Below are 15,000 nucleotides of genomic sequence, written 5' to 3'. Positions count from 1 at the left end.
GAGAGAGAGAGAGAGAGAGAGAGAGAGAGAGAGAGAGAGAGAGAGAGAGAGAGAGAGAGAGAGAGAGAGAGAGAGAGAGAGAGAGAGAGAGAGTGCATGCAGCCTGACCTCATATTTACTGAACAGGGTTAGTTACACAACTGTGGTTTCTTAAATTTGGTTGGGTGGGAAATAATGTACAATTCTTTTTCTTCATTAATCTGGATACATTCTTCTTTTTCTCTCCATTAACATAAGTAAACATCTGGTGTAAATGTTCCATCTTGAGATAATGTATAATGAGTATATGATGAGTCCTGCTCAAACACAACCATGACACAGTACTTACATTGACTACTAAGCTGCTGTCATCTGTAAAGAGGTTTATTGGATCCACTGGGTCTTTGGGCTGAAATCTAAGAAAAAACTTCATTAGTACTGAAAACCCTGATAATAAAACTTAATCTCTTATACAATAAAACACAGTTCAATGATTATCTTTGCTGTTTGTGTAAAAACATTCTTTTTCATGAATACAAAGTGTTAATGACTTTCAGTTAAGGCTTCTGCAAGAACCAGTGTTTACAATGCATCAAATGTTATAAAATCATACTCTCATAAAGTAATACAGCAAATTTTATGATACTGGAACAATTTTTTTTTTTTGTGTTTAAAGTTATATTCCCATTACAACTCTCATAAATTACAATGTAGCCATGAGACATCTTTTTGAGCTTCATGGAGACATCAAGCCATTTCACTCCTCTGGAATGAGCATTAGAATTACCACATACTGTAGAAGAGTTTCTATGGGAGAAATTCAAGACAAAAACAAACAACTCACACAGAGAAGTCACAGAGTACCTAACTTATCCTTATCCTTCATATCCACTCACACTGCTCTTTTGAACAGGGTAGAGTCAAAAGCATTTTGTCTTATCAACTTTCCTCTAACTGACCGTCATCAGCACCTCTCACTGCCACAATGTTGCATCTCTTGTCTTATATACCAATATTTTAATACTAACTGCTCCTTATGATCTTGCAGGCTGCATGCCTCCTCTCCTCCCATGGCTTCGCTGCATAAGACTTTTGACTTTCTCTCACCCTTATTCTGTCCACCTCTCTTATGCAAGAGTTAATTAGTATTCTGAATCTTTCATCCATTTTCCTTGCAAGCTCAGGAACTCCCTGTCTACTTCAATATTTCTTCATTCATATGATCTGAACTCTTCCAAGAGGGAAGTTTCAAGGGACTTATCCAATCTGGATAATCCTTTTGGTTTTCTCCTTAGGAACTGCACCACAGTGGGCATTTTTTTTTTTTCTTTTTCCCTTAGGTCAGTGTCCCTCTTATTTGAGAGAAAAAGGGGAGAGAAAAAAAAAAGACTTTTAGAGGCAGTTCCAAGAATGCATACATAAGGAAAGTTCAGTTGTTAACAGAGTAGTGGCAGCAACTGTGCAGCACAGGCAGCAGGAGATGCTGTCTCGTGAACAATAGCACTCTCATATGTTTCCAAGTAGCCTCCCTTTTAACACACAGTACCAACCTTTGTGTCTTTTTATAATTATCTTCATCCAATTTTCCCTAGTAAACATTGTGACATGCTGGGTGATGCCAATAATCCTCACCCTCTGGCTCTGTTGCTGAAGTGCCACCATCACCCACACCTTCTATCTACACTAAAAGTAACTTGTGTTGCCTTGCCATCCAAAGCCAGTCCACACATGGAGCATGAAGATCCTTCATTTCATGTAGAGTACAGTATATTTACTTTAAGACTGGGTTAGGTAAGGACAGGTTAAATACCAACACAATAAAGTAATATATATGAGTATATATACTGGATTTATGAATTAAATGAACTAATAAACAAGCTTTAGGAACATAATCTATTCATAGTAGAAGTCCACCTGTGTGGCCCTCTCCCAACAGCCTATCTACTTCTAAATTACCTTGTGACTGATTCTGAATTCAGATACAATGTCAAATAATTGTCTTTTAACTTCATTGTTTCAGTGTGTAGAAGACTTTACAGTTCTGAGTATTTCAACACATACTATACATTTTACTTATACTGAGACTGGTTTTCTCATATTTTTCTCAGTTCTTTCACATCTATTATCCACTAAGGACTGCACACTAATTCTCAACCTGAATATTTGGTAATCAGAATTTAATAAACTCTGTTACTGATGTTCTATATTGAATTCATGGTTAAATTCTGATGTCTCCCATGAGACTCTTCAGACTTATGGCCTAATACTTCTAAATACTTCTAGGCAGATCCTCTTTACCTACCTTCTTAGTCCCTTACCATCCAAGTTCTTCTCTCCATTTATAAACACATTAGGTAACTAAACAAAAATGACATGCTATGATACTCTACAACAAAGAAAACTTACTTTAAGAACTCAAGGTCGTTGTGAAGCCACTTTACAAATATAGGCTTCATTCTGCTTTCATATATGCACTCAAGTGTTACATTGGTGAACCGCTTGGCTTGCTCTGGCACTACCAAATCCTTCATGACAATGTCCAAGCTGACACCTGCAAGGAAAATCACATCCTGATTACGATATCAAACATGGGGAATAAGTCTCTCTCTCTCTCTCTCTCTCTCTCTCTCTCTCTCTCTCTCTCTCTCTCTCTCTCTCTCTCTCTCTCTCTCTCTCTCTGATAAAAGTTTAATTCTAAGATGAAATTAAGCTACATGCCACAGATCTACAGCTGACTATACTTCCAAATTCTTCATTTGAATGCTTCCTTGGTGTGCTGAAGAAGTTTGCGTCTTCCAGTGATCAGAGGAAATTAATTAGACAAGTACAACCACAGCAGGTAGATCCAGTGAGTGGAAGCAGACTGGAATATTATAATGTCACCCCACCAAGATGAACAAAAGCCATGGCAATATGGTATCTCCCTGTTCTCTAATCCCTAACATCTCTCTGTTTTCTAATGACCCTAACATCTCACGTAAGGGAAATTCTAGTCACCTGAAGAATGAAGATCAATATCTACTACTACTACTACTACTAACTACTACTACTACAATAATTTTAAGCATTACTGCACAATCAAAATTGGATTGCATGTTAAGAGAGGCTCTGATGGGTACCCTGTATTCATTAATATTACATGAAAAGAAATGTGAGTTCGATTTTGTGAATGAGATGCTTTGCGAAGCCCTGTGAATGTAACTGCGAGTCTGAGGGTTAAGGCCACTTATGACGCATTGTGGTATTGTGGGTAAGGGCAAGAGTGGCTGTAATGGAGGGAAGGATATTAGGTGGTGGTGGCGGCAGCGCCAAGACGGCAACGGCATTTGTGCGGCAAAGCGAAGGGATTGAAAAGTGTGTGTGTGTGTGTGTGTGTGTGTAGCGCAGAGTGCGGGCAAAAGGACCGACATTATGATTGGCTGATGGACGAGTGCTGGAGTGGAGGGCTCGCCAGACCATTCACTAAACACACCTCGCTCCTTGCCCTTTATGTCTTTACTTGTATTCTCTCTCTCTCTCTCTCTCTCTCTCTCTCTCTCTCTCTCTCTAACGCATACTTTTTTTGTTTCTTTTCTCTTCTGTGCTATACAAATACCGATCAAGCTTTTCACTCCTTGCAAACATGTTCCTCTTAAACTCACGCTCCTCCGACACCACAACAGCACTACCAGTGCAACACGTGCAGTACACCTATCCTTCACCCACCCCTGTACTTATCCCATCACCTCTCCTGCTCCTTATTATAACAGAGAGAGAGAGAGAGAGAGAGAGAGAGAGAGAGAGAGAGAGAGAGAGAGAGAGAGAGAGAGAGAGAGAGAGAGAGAGAGAGATTTTAGGCAGTGGTATGTGCACAAATAAGGTACAAATAAAAGAAGTGTTTGAAGATAACTAATAGTGCGAGGTAATTATCACAGGAGGACCGGGGAGATCAGTGGTGGAGTGAACCAGGTTTTGAAGAGAGCCAGAGGAAGTTTTCCCGCGTCGAGCTAATGTCGGGTAATGTTTAGAAATGAAGTAAATTGGTACTACTTGAGGGACGGAGCGAGGGAAGGAAGGAGGATGGGTGGGTGGATGCAAGTCGGGGAGGAGGAAAGGAAGGGAGAGCAAGATAAGGAAATGTGTTGGAGAGAAGAGATGAAGCAAGAGTAAAACACGACTCAAGGAAAATGAACAAGGGAAACAGAGAGAGAGAGAGAGAGAGAGAGAGAGAGAGAGAGAGAGAGAGAGAGAGAGAGAGAGAGAGAGAGAGAGAGAGAGAGAGAGAGAGAGAGAGAGAGAGAATTATTCGTTTGTGGTGTTAGGGGCTGGTGGGGATGAAGGTAGGGCATGACGGCTTATAGGCGCTTCCACCCAACACCCAACAACCTTATTGATCTGGCTACTGGTGGAGGGCTGACGAATCCCCCTCCCTCCCGACCACCCCCACCCCCAGGCCGCCTAAACCAAGGAACACCCGCCTGACCCTCCCTATGGTTCTTCCTTCGCCCTTACATGTTCTCGCCGCCGCGCCAACATGTGACTCACCGGGAAGGCAATACACAAGTTAATATTTTAAGAAACCATCATATTTCACGATGTAAAATGAATTAACTATGTCAATAAGCAGACGGTATACACAGGTTATCAATTAAGCCAATAAACAAACGGTATACATGAATATCAGTGTCATTACTGTTCCTAGGATTACTATACATTTTCTTGCCTATCTGCAAGTTGTAGAAGCGTCTAAAATGACTGCGGATCAACAGCACAATGAATGATAAAACTGCATCAGCATGAGCGTGACATGGAGCAAACTTCACTTCAACTTTCCTTTTCAATTCGTCCTTCTTTCGTGTCCTTCTATTCGTGTCAATAAACGCCATGACAGTGAAATTAGGCCTTGCGAACACACAGCTGATCCTGACTGGTGCGTAGTGTTGGTTAGGAAACACGCCGAACACACTGCTCACATTCACTCCACGCTTCCTCTCTCACTCTGCATTGTACACAATTTCTGACCCCTATTGTCTGCACTCGGACCTTTCGTTCATCAGGAAATACGATTCACTTACGAAATTAGATCCTTTACAGCGCACAGGATAAAGCAGGATTGCCTAAAGCTCTTTCGTTAATTCATTCCCAAGCTTTTGTGTTGAGAGGAGTACAGGCAGGAGGGGGCATTTACTTCACAATCACTGGACGCTCTATATAGCCTTACATGTGTGTGTGTGTGTGTGTGTGTGTGTGTGTGTGTGTGTGTGTGTGTGTGTGTGTGTGTGTGTGTGTGTGTGTGTGTGTGTGTGTGTGTGTGTGTGTGTATATAATACAAGTGAGTAATAGAATAGAAAAAAATAAAATAAACACTAAATAATAAATTCATAAATAATAAACTATAAAAAATGGAACAGAATAGAAAAAAAAAATATCCATGGCTTCCCTTTCCTTCCATTTTTTCCTCCTTAAACTTGTACCTTACACGAATCTCGCCTCTCTCCTCTCCCCGACCACCCTCATGACCTCATTTCTTCCTCCTCAACTATCCCTGCCTTTCCTTCCCTGCTTCATCTCCCTCCCTAAGACCCTTCGAGCCCCTTATCTTCAAATTTCTTCCACATAATCCCTTCCCTAGACGCATTTTTTTCTTTTTACTTACATTATTTTTTCAAGCATATTCCACTTACTCTTCTCAGCATTTTAACTTTTTTTTTTTTATCTTTCATTTTTCGATTCCTTTGAATTTTCCCATAAATCTGTATTTTCGTCATGTAAAATTTACACTTTCTATCGTGACACTTGATTTATTGTCGTAACTCCATCCTTTGTCATCTCAGTGTTCCTTCTTTCTCCTCTTTTATCTTCCCCCACTTATATGTACGTGTGTGTGTGTGTGTGTGTGTGTGTGTGTGTGTGTGTGTGTGTGTGTGTGCGCATCTCCCCCCCCCCCTCTCAGCCAACCTACAACCACCACATGTAACTTTTGTGTCATTCATCTCTTCATGTTTCCCTGCTCAGCTCTTACTACCACGAGATGCAGTTGTTTCGTCCCTCTCGTCTCTTCAGAATTCCTTTCCTTTCTCCTCTTCCTCCTCTTTTAATTTGCATGTTTCTCAGACAACATGCAAGCACCTCCTTCTCTTATCTCCTCCCCCTCTTAATATTTCCCTGCTAAAGACATACTGCAGGTACACACGTTATTCTCACTTCTATACCCTTTAAAGTCTTGCTATTTATTTCTTGTTTACACCAGCTGCATTACTCCCCATCCCCAATTCCAAGCGCTGCAGTTCGCCTCCCTCTCCAGTGTCCTGCAGTAATGGTCATCAATTTGCTTCATGTGAGGTTCAATTACCCTCCGGGGCACAACAGATCCTGACGTCATTAACCTCGTGCTCTCCATCTGCTACACTCCGCTAGTTGTTTTCTTTACGCCACTCATCCACCCATGTCCAGTTTTCTCTATCAACACCAAGGGCATATAGTAGACGGGAGGTGGGGGATGAAGGGCCGAGGGAGTGAAGTGGTCGTGAAACCAGAGACCAAGTTTAGTACGAGATAATAAACATGTTTCACGATATAATAAAGTTTTAGCCTTACACACACACACACACACACACACACACACACACACACACACACACACACACACACACACACACACCTTGGTTAGAGCTGCAGGTACACAAACAGTTATAAGGTAAAATATTTGCTGGTACCTGTCAATAAGACACATTTGACCACCAGTCTTACAAATGGAGCATTACTGGCTGGACCACTAAATATACTCAACGCCTAACTCTGTCCCCGCACTCCTGATTACTCCTTCAGCCGCCAGTGTGTATTGCAAGAGAAAGTATGATCCGGCTTAGAAAGGGAGAGCCGAGGAGGGAGTGCAGAGGATCATGAGCGAAAGAAAGGAACATATAATGAGATGGTTAGAAAATAATACCGTGTGTTTTAAAATACGAGGGGAAAACGTGCTGACAAAATGACAAAATCTGGAAGAGAGAGAGAGAGAGAGAGAGAGAGAGAGAGAGAGAGAGAGAGAGAGAGAGAGAGAGAGAGAGAGAGAGAGAGAGAGAGAGAGAGAAATTATAAAGAAAACTTTTCGAAGTCTACACACAATATGGGCTCTCTCTCTCTCTCTCTCTCTCTCTCTCTCTCTCTCTCTCTCTCTCTCTCTCTCTCTCTCTCTCTCTCCACATGCATGCTAAAATGGACCTTAAAACTTCAGAAACATTTTAACCTAAAAGTCCACAGACCAATGTTTGAATGCAACACTAAAAGCTGACAAATCCTGCTAAATTACGACGGTTCTTCAATTTTATTTCGACAAACTGTGAAACCCTAATTTATTGCGCTCTCGCTCTCTCTCTCTCTCTCTCTCTCTCTCTCTCTCTCTCTCTCTCTCTCTCTCTCTCTCTCTCTCTCTCTGGAGGTGTTGGATGGCGCCGGAGTGTTTTAAGATACATTAGAGTAGAAGAGCGAAGTGGTGAAGGGATGTACAGTAGAGAGGGAAGAAGCTGCCTGGAAGGGGGACGAACTAGGGAGGGGAAGGAAGGAGAACGTTCAGAACCGAAAAGGTGAGAATGCAAACACACACGCAGGAAGGCAGGTTGACACACACACACACACACACACACACACACACACACACACACACACACACACACACACACACACACACACACAGAGAGAGAGAGAGAGAGAGAGAGAGAGAGAGAGAGAGAGAGAGAGAGAGAGAGAGAGAGAGAGAGAGAGAGAGAGAGAGAGAGAGAGAGAGAGAGAGAGAGAGAGAGAGAGAGAGAGAGAGAGAGAGAGAGAGAGAGAGAGAGTGGGGGGAGGGTGCAGATGGTATATGGTCACCTCGATAGAATTAATTGCGTACAAGAAAGCTTCGTTCACAACTGGTTTTCTTGTGTGTGTGTGTGTGTGTGTGTGTGTGTGTGTGTGTGTGTGTGTGTGTGTGTGTGTGTGTGTGTGTGTGTGTGTGTGTGTGTGTGTGTGTGTGTGTGTGTGTGTGTGTGTGTGTGTGTGTGTGTGTGTGTGTGTGTGTGTGTGTGTGTGTGTGTGTGTGTGTGTGTGTGTGTGTGTGTGTGTGTGTGTGTGTGTGTACTCATGGCTGCAGTACCAGTCTTAGCAGATATATATAAAAGAAGAGTCAATTTTACGTCATGTTGAGCATAAACGGAGTAATTAACTTTCAGGAGGAGGAGGAGGAGGAGGAGGAGGAGGAGGAGGAGGAGGAGGAGGACGAAGAGGAGGAGGAATGCGATATAGGGAAGATATACGTACCACTTATTACCACGTTCAAATCATAAACTTGGTCTGTATAGCAATTATCTATCAGTGGCAGCTACGGACGATGTTTTGTGCCGGGCGGGGGCGCAGCAGGTGGACGAGTGGCGGGATGGGTCTCAATGCGGCAGTGGCAGGAGGCAGCGCGGGACGGGTAGGATGGAAAGGACAGAGGAGTGAGCTTGTGGGTAACGACGGAGGCAATGGGGCAGTGTGTGTGTGTGTGTGTGTGTGTGTGTGTGTGTGTGTGTGTGTGTGTGTGTGTGTGTGTGTGTGTGTGTGTGTGTGTGTGTGTGTGACAACGCCAAGAGCCGCTGCAATAGTTCAGCTCATGACCACAATTACGTGAGTCATAAGGGAGAGCCGAGGGGAGTGGGAAAGGCACGCGCCCAACAGCTCCACTTCCCCTGGTCTTCTTCCTTTGGCCTTACTTCCTCTTTTTTACCTGCTGTTCTCAACCTCTCCTTCCTTTTTCACCTGATCTTCTTCCCTTCCTTTCACTTTCCATCTGTCTTACCTTATTTTTTTTCTGTCTACCCTCCTTTCGTTTTTTACCATTCCTTTCCTTCCTTACATTTTAATTTCTCTCTCCGCTAACCTCCCTTACTTTCTCAACAATTCTCTACACTTTCTGATCTTTCCCACAAAATCTACCATCGTTATCCTCCCTCTCTGTCTCTTTCTCTCTTGGGATACACTTTCTCTTCCACAAGTCTGCTGATGCGTTCCTGAATCTCCTAGAAGACTTAGGAGTGTTTCCTACAACAACAACACTTCCTCAGCCACCCCCACATTCCCTTGCCTCGCCTTCCACGTATTTTGTCCCTGATGGCAAATTCAGTAAGCAAACCTTCACCGACACTCCGTAATCCTCCTTATTCCTTCACTGTCCTTGCTTCATCAGTCTATTCGATTTCCTCAGTAAGAATCCTCGTCCTTCACCTCCAAGGCTTCTCCAGACTGCTCGCCTTACAGTGTCATGCTGGCAAACACTTAAGGCAAGTCATATTAGGGGAAGTTAGTGCGACTCGAGGAAACCTGAGTGAAGCAAGTGTGGCGGCGATGTGAGTCAGCTTTTTTGTTCCCTGCTCAAGCATTCTTTCACGGACTGCAGCCATATCGAGTCCTAGACATTTTGCACACCAGGTAGATTAATTCTGTGCATGTTAACTGTCTATGTCTTTCACCAGGATGTCATTTTATCTGACGCAATCAACTTGTTAAGAGGAAAATGCCATGTGATATTATATTCGTATTTATTTTTGTGTGGTGATGATGATGGTGATGATGATGATGTTGATGATGACAATGAAGATGATGACCTCTACTATTATTCGTACAACTCGCAATCCCACGCATGTGCATACTGACATTCTAGTAATTAAAATGAAGAAAAGTGAATACATAATGAATTTAATAATAATAATAATAATAATAATAATAATAATAATAATAATAATAATAATAATAAAATAACTTATCTTTTTCCCACGTACGGAGAATGGTTCTTGGCCCCTCTCTGGTCCTTCTGAGTGTTTGAGGACAAGAAAGAAGGACAAGACACGTAGCAGGCCATCGTCTCGTGTAAAACAATAACACTAACAGCACGGATCTAACAGCAAGGGTGGATTTAAGTTTATCCTGTGAGTGTTTGAGAGAGAGAGAGAGAGAGAGAGAGAGAGAGAGAGAGAGAGAGAGAGAGAGAGAGAGAGAGAGAGAGAGAGAGAGAGAGAGAGAGAGAGAGAGAGAGAGAGAGAGAGAGAGAGAGAGAGAGAGAGAGAGAGAGAGAGTCGCCCTGTCTCGGCTGGTGTACCTTTTCCGGTGACGTCAAGCTTTTGCATAAATAGAGAATGATATCATGATCAATATTTCAATTATACTTTTTTTTTTTCCTGGATTGTATCGCCATCACGCACGACCGTCAGCTGGCCACCTGCATGCCACATGTCATCTATTTATTTTTTTTACTTTTATTAATTTTTTCAATGTACACAAGTTAAGATAAAATAAATAAATAAATAAACAAAACTTCCGAAAACCGTCTGCCTGCTCGTCTGCATACTCAGTGGTGTTGAAGGCGCTGTCACTCACTGAAGTGAAGGAAGATTTAATGGTGTCATGCCGAGGCACACATTAGAAGAACTGTTCACGAAACCTGTCTACACAACACTTGGCCAAACAAGCCAACTGATGCGAAAAGCTTCACAACTCTATTCTGAACTCATCAGCAGTGCAACAGCCACGCCTGTACGTAAGTACAAGCTACACATCAAAGCGCAGCCACTCCAAACAACGAAATATGGTAGAGTTAATTACTTTTTTTTATTAAAGTCTCACCACTACCAAGTTTTCCGAACTTTTTTTTTTTTCTGCTCCTTTTTTGGTACTGGTCATCCAGGACTTGCCGCCACTCGCTCCCATCGATCCAGGTCTCCCAGGCAAAGGGATCCCGGCGGCTCCAGTTGGCGCCACTGCCGGCCTCACTGTGGCGCGTTGCCAACCAACCCCAATATCCTCTAGAATTGGGTCACCATTAGTTACGTTCCCTTAGACAGCACCATCACTTACCCAAGGCCTCAATTTCCCCTCCAGAGCGAAATTTCCACTCATCTCATTACATGAGCTTCAACTCCGCCCAGTCAGTTTGCTCTTCATATCGCTCTGCATGATCAGCAAACAAGAGTTGGCGCAGATTAAAATAGCCAAGAAGCCTTATATACCGCCTCTTACGTGCGCTGCGACGCCTGACGAGGGTAATTCAATTTCTTCGTTCAGTTCACGAAAGCGATACCACACCCATCCCTGAAGACTTACCTAACACAAAACCGCGACGCAGCATCGTTAGCAGCGCCTTGGGGCCTGCGGCAAGGCGGCAGGGATGCATGCATTATCTCAAGTGATGGTAGTTATTCAAAACACTACAGGATGAAAATGTTCGTAATTCCATCATTCCGAGAGTTTGTCATTCCTCTCTCCCTTACCATTCTCCAGCCACGCCCGTCTTTCACGAGATGCTCCTCGTGCAAATTCTCAAGGTATGGAAGTAATGCAAGTCACGGCTCATCGACGTATCATGGATAAAAGACTCTAAAGAGTGCAAAAGTTATGATCGACACCGACATGTATTCCAAACAATTATTCTCATTTAAATAGGTTATTCCGCTTTGTGTATTTTAATTATAGGAAACAAACAGGAAGAAAAATGCATGCACATAACAGAGTAACAAAGGATATCCCTAAAGTCATCCAGTATACGTAAAAGACCGCAATAAGAAGAATACGTAAGAAAAAAAAATATCGAAGGTGAAAATGGAGACCTGGCCACGTCTTGAACAAACCCGCCATGTTTACTTGCCTTTCCAATGGCGCTGCGTTGTTTACCAAGCCTTGCACTTTCCCTTATTCAATCAAAGCCTTTTTGACAGCCGCTAAAAACTTGAAATATATATATATATATATATATATATATATATATATATATATATATATATATATATATATATATATATATATATATATATATATATATATATATATATATATATATATATATATATATATATATATATATATATATATATATATATATATATATATATATATATATATATATATATATATATATATATATATATATATATATATATATATATATATATATATATATATATATATATATATATATATATATATATATATATATATATATATATATATATATATATATATATATATATATATATATATATATATATATATATATATATATATATATATTTTTTTTTTTTTTTTTTTTTTTCTTTTTTTTTCAAAGCACGAAAACTGTCATTTCTTTTCTTGTTCCATTCACTGCACGCCCATTATAAAACTTTGTGTGATGGTTTACGTCCTTGGCATGCGCGCGTTACCTTCTGTGCGTGTTCCTGCCACTGCACGGCCACACTGTACCTCCACTTGCACTGTACACACACCACATCACCGCATCAACAACCATTACACCTTCTATAAACACCAGTAACCGTATATTACACCTTTCTCTAATTCCAAACTGTGGTTCTCTCTCTCTCTCTCTCTCTCTCTCTCTCTCTCTCTCTCTCTCTCTCTCTCTCTCTCTCTCTCTCTCTCTCTCTCTCTCTCTCTCTCTCTAGCGCAGTGTAGCATACTAGTGTAGTGTAATGAAATGAAGCGCCCAGCAAGTTTACATGGGTTAACTCTTAGAAATCTCATGTAATCCCTTGTAATCAGCAAAGGTAGACAAGGGGGGATAAGGAGTGTTACGGGCAATGCTACCACAAGACTTAAACTTCCCTGCTCCTGCTGCTGTTACTCCTCTCAGTACCAAGGTGTACTATAAACATCCTTAGTGTACATTACATTCTTCTTCTCCAGCTCAGTAAAATGGTGTAGTGCAAATTTACACTCTTAAACTTCAAAGGGTACCACGGACAGCAAAAGGAATGATTCAGCAGTTCAGATCTCCAAGTGGCTGCGGTTGTTACTGTCCCTGAGTAGAATCGTGTACTAAGGGTAAAAGAGTATCGGTGTACTATGTGTGTGAAACATTATGGGTGTACAGAACGAAGGAAACGAAAACACTGTAAAACCAGCAGGTGACCAAATTTTTACGGTATTCATCGGATCCTCTATGCAGTTACTTTTTTTTTTCTTTACCCATACTCAGATTAATAAACAACTGGTAAACAACAACCACACCGCCAATAACAATTAAAAAAAAGGGCTATTATTAACACCACATGACTTTCCCCGTCTCATCAACACTGCCTTGGATTCTACTGGTCACATATAGTTATTTATCTACGAGTGTTTATTTCTACAAGGCCACCTACAGCTCCATGGCCTCCTCCTCACAGGTTTCCCCCACACCCTGCACACCCACCCGCCACCAACGCCTGCTGTGGAAAAGCTGGAGGAACGGAGTGTATTCTGGAACGTTGCAGTGATGCCAGGCCAACCCAACTATCTATTATGCAGTTAGCAGTAATAGCTCCACGTAAGGACTCTCTCTCTCTCTCTCTCTCTCTCTCTCTCTCTCTCTCTCTCTCTCTCTCTCTGTGTGTGTGTGTGTGTGTGTGTGTGTGTGTGTGTGTGTGTGTGTGTGTGTGTGTGTGTGTGTGTGTGTGTGTGTGTGTGTGTGATTACAAAATATCAATACTTACACAGTACAAGCACAAGCTTTGCATGTCCCTCCCCCAAAACACACACACACACACACACACACACACACACACACACACACACACACACACACACACACACACGGAGAGGACCAACACAAGTGGAAGTGACATTCACAGAACACAACAGCCACACCCGCGGTCCGCCCACGCTCGGCAGCTCAACTCTCACCACCCACGCCCGCGCCAAGACAGAGGACGGGTCAATCTTGTTACGGTTTTCTTCCATCCTTCTTACCATGAGAGAGAGAGAGAGAGAGAGAGAGAGAGAGAGAGAGAGAGAGAGAGAGAGAGTTATGATGGGGGGAGGAGCGTACTTAAAATGTTCGCATGCGGGACTGGTTTTAGGAGTAACAGGAGAATAATACTCGTGTAATTAACACTGTTGCTATGGGGATGTTAGTTATGCACGGCTATACGGTTCACACACACACACACACACACACACACACACACACACACACACACACACACACACAATCAAATATGAACGTCTGACAAAGAAAACGTCACATTATTTAAACACCACCTTGCTGCTGCTTTAATGACCCAAACACAGGAGCCCCACAACCACGCCAGGGCACGGGCTGCAACTTACCCAAGGCTCCATTAATAACGTGGAGGATCCCGGGTTCGCTTGCCGTCATAACACCTTTCTCCCGAAGCTCAGATATATTTAGCTTCTAGATTAACTGTTTTCCCCTAGTTCGAAGCGATAAAGAGTGGGCAAGCTTGAGTTCAGTTTGAGGTGTATGTACCACGGCCGGTGGCGGACTGGTGCCCTCTGCTATGGACGCATCCCATATGGACCTACTTTAATTATACTAGAGTGTTTGAAGTCGCAGGAAGGAGGAGGCTTGAAAAATTCCAGCCAATGATCTAACAGTAGTGTAATAGTTCCTGGTGATGATCCGTGTTTGATTCCTGTCACGGTACCTTGCTCCAGAGAATCTAAAGCTATTTGTCAATGTACTGAGTTTGTTGTGGTTATGCCCTGGTTTGAGGCAGTACGAGGGGGACGCCCTGGTTTGAGGGGATGTACTAGTACTCAGGATATCACTGGTAATGATCTCTCTCTCTCTCTCTCTCTCTCTCTCTCTCTCTCTCTCTCTCTCTCTCTCTCTCTCTCTCTCTCTCTCTCTCTCTCTCTCTCTCTCTCTCCTTATAATTTCAGTCCCCATCAGCAGGTCAGTCTCGGATAAGACAGTAACCCTTCTACATCTCATCTACACTCTTTCCTCCCTTTATTTTCTACTTTCTTCATCTTCCTATCCCCTGTCTTTATCGTTCATTTTCCGCACACCTCATTCTTTCGGTCATGTCTGCGCGTGTTTCCTTCTCTTCAACTGTCCATTCTTTCCCCTTTCTATTTCAGTTTTCTCTCTCTTCCCCTGTCTGGTCTTTATTGTTATTTCCTCCACATCTCGTTCTTCCAGTTATTTCTGTGGCTTTTACTTCTGTTCGTCCGTTCTGTTTTCCTTTCTATTTTTGTCTTCTCTGTCATTCTATCTTTATTGTTCATTTTCTCCACACCTCTTTCTTGTATTTA

General features: G+C 42.3%; 1 protein-coding gene across 1 annotated transcript in view; it reads right to left on the bottom strand.

Annotated features, from left to right (window-relative positions):
• Window positions 1-15,000, bottom strand: part of LOC135108479 (uncharacterized) — a 112,342-nt gene that overhangs the window by 18,495 nt on the left and 78,847 nt on the right. The window contains exons 4-5 of the mRNA XM_064019535.1: window positions 2,386-2,530; window positions 329-395 (exon numbers count right to left, since the gene is read on the bottom strand). Coding sequence (XP_063875605.1) covers window positions 329-395; window positions 2,386-2,510 — 192 coding nt within the window. The 5' untranslated portion in view covers window positions 2,511-2,530. The remainder of the gene's footprint in view (window positions 1-328; window positions 396-2,385; window positions 2,531-15,000) is intronic.

The sequence above is a fragment of the Scylla paramamosain genome, chromosome 17, assembly GCF_035594125.1.
Source record: "Scylla paramamosain isolate STU-SP2022 chromosome 17, ASM3559412v1, whole genome shotgun sequence".
NCBI lineage: Eukaryota > Metazoa > Arthropoda > Malacostraca > Decapoda > Portunidae > Scylla > Scylla paramamosain.
The sequence above is the reverse complement of the archived record's forward strand: the minus strand, read 5'-3'. Positions and strand labels throughout refer to the sequence as shown.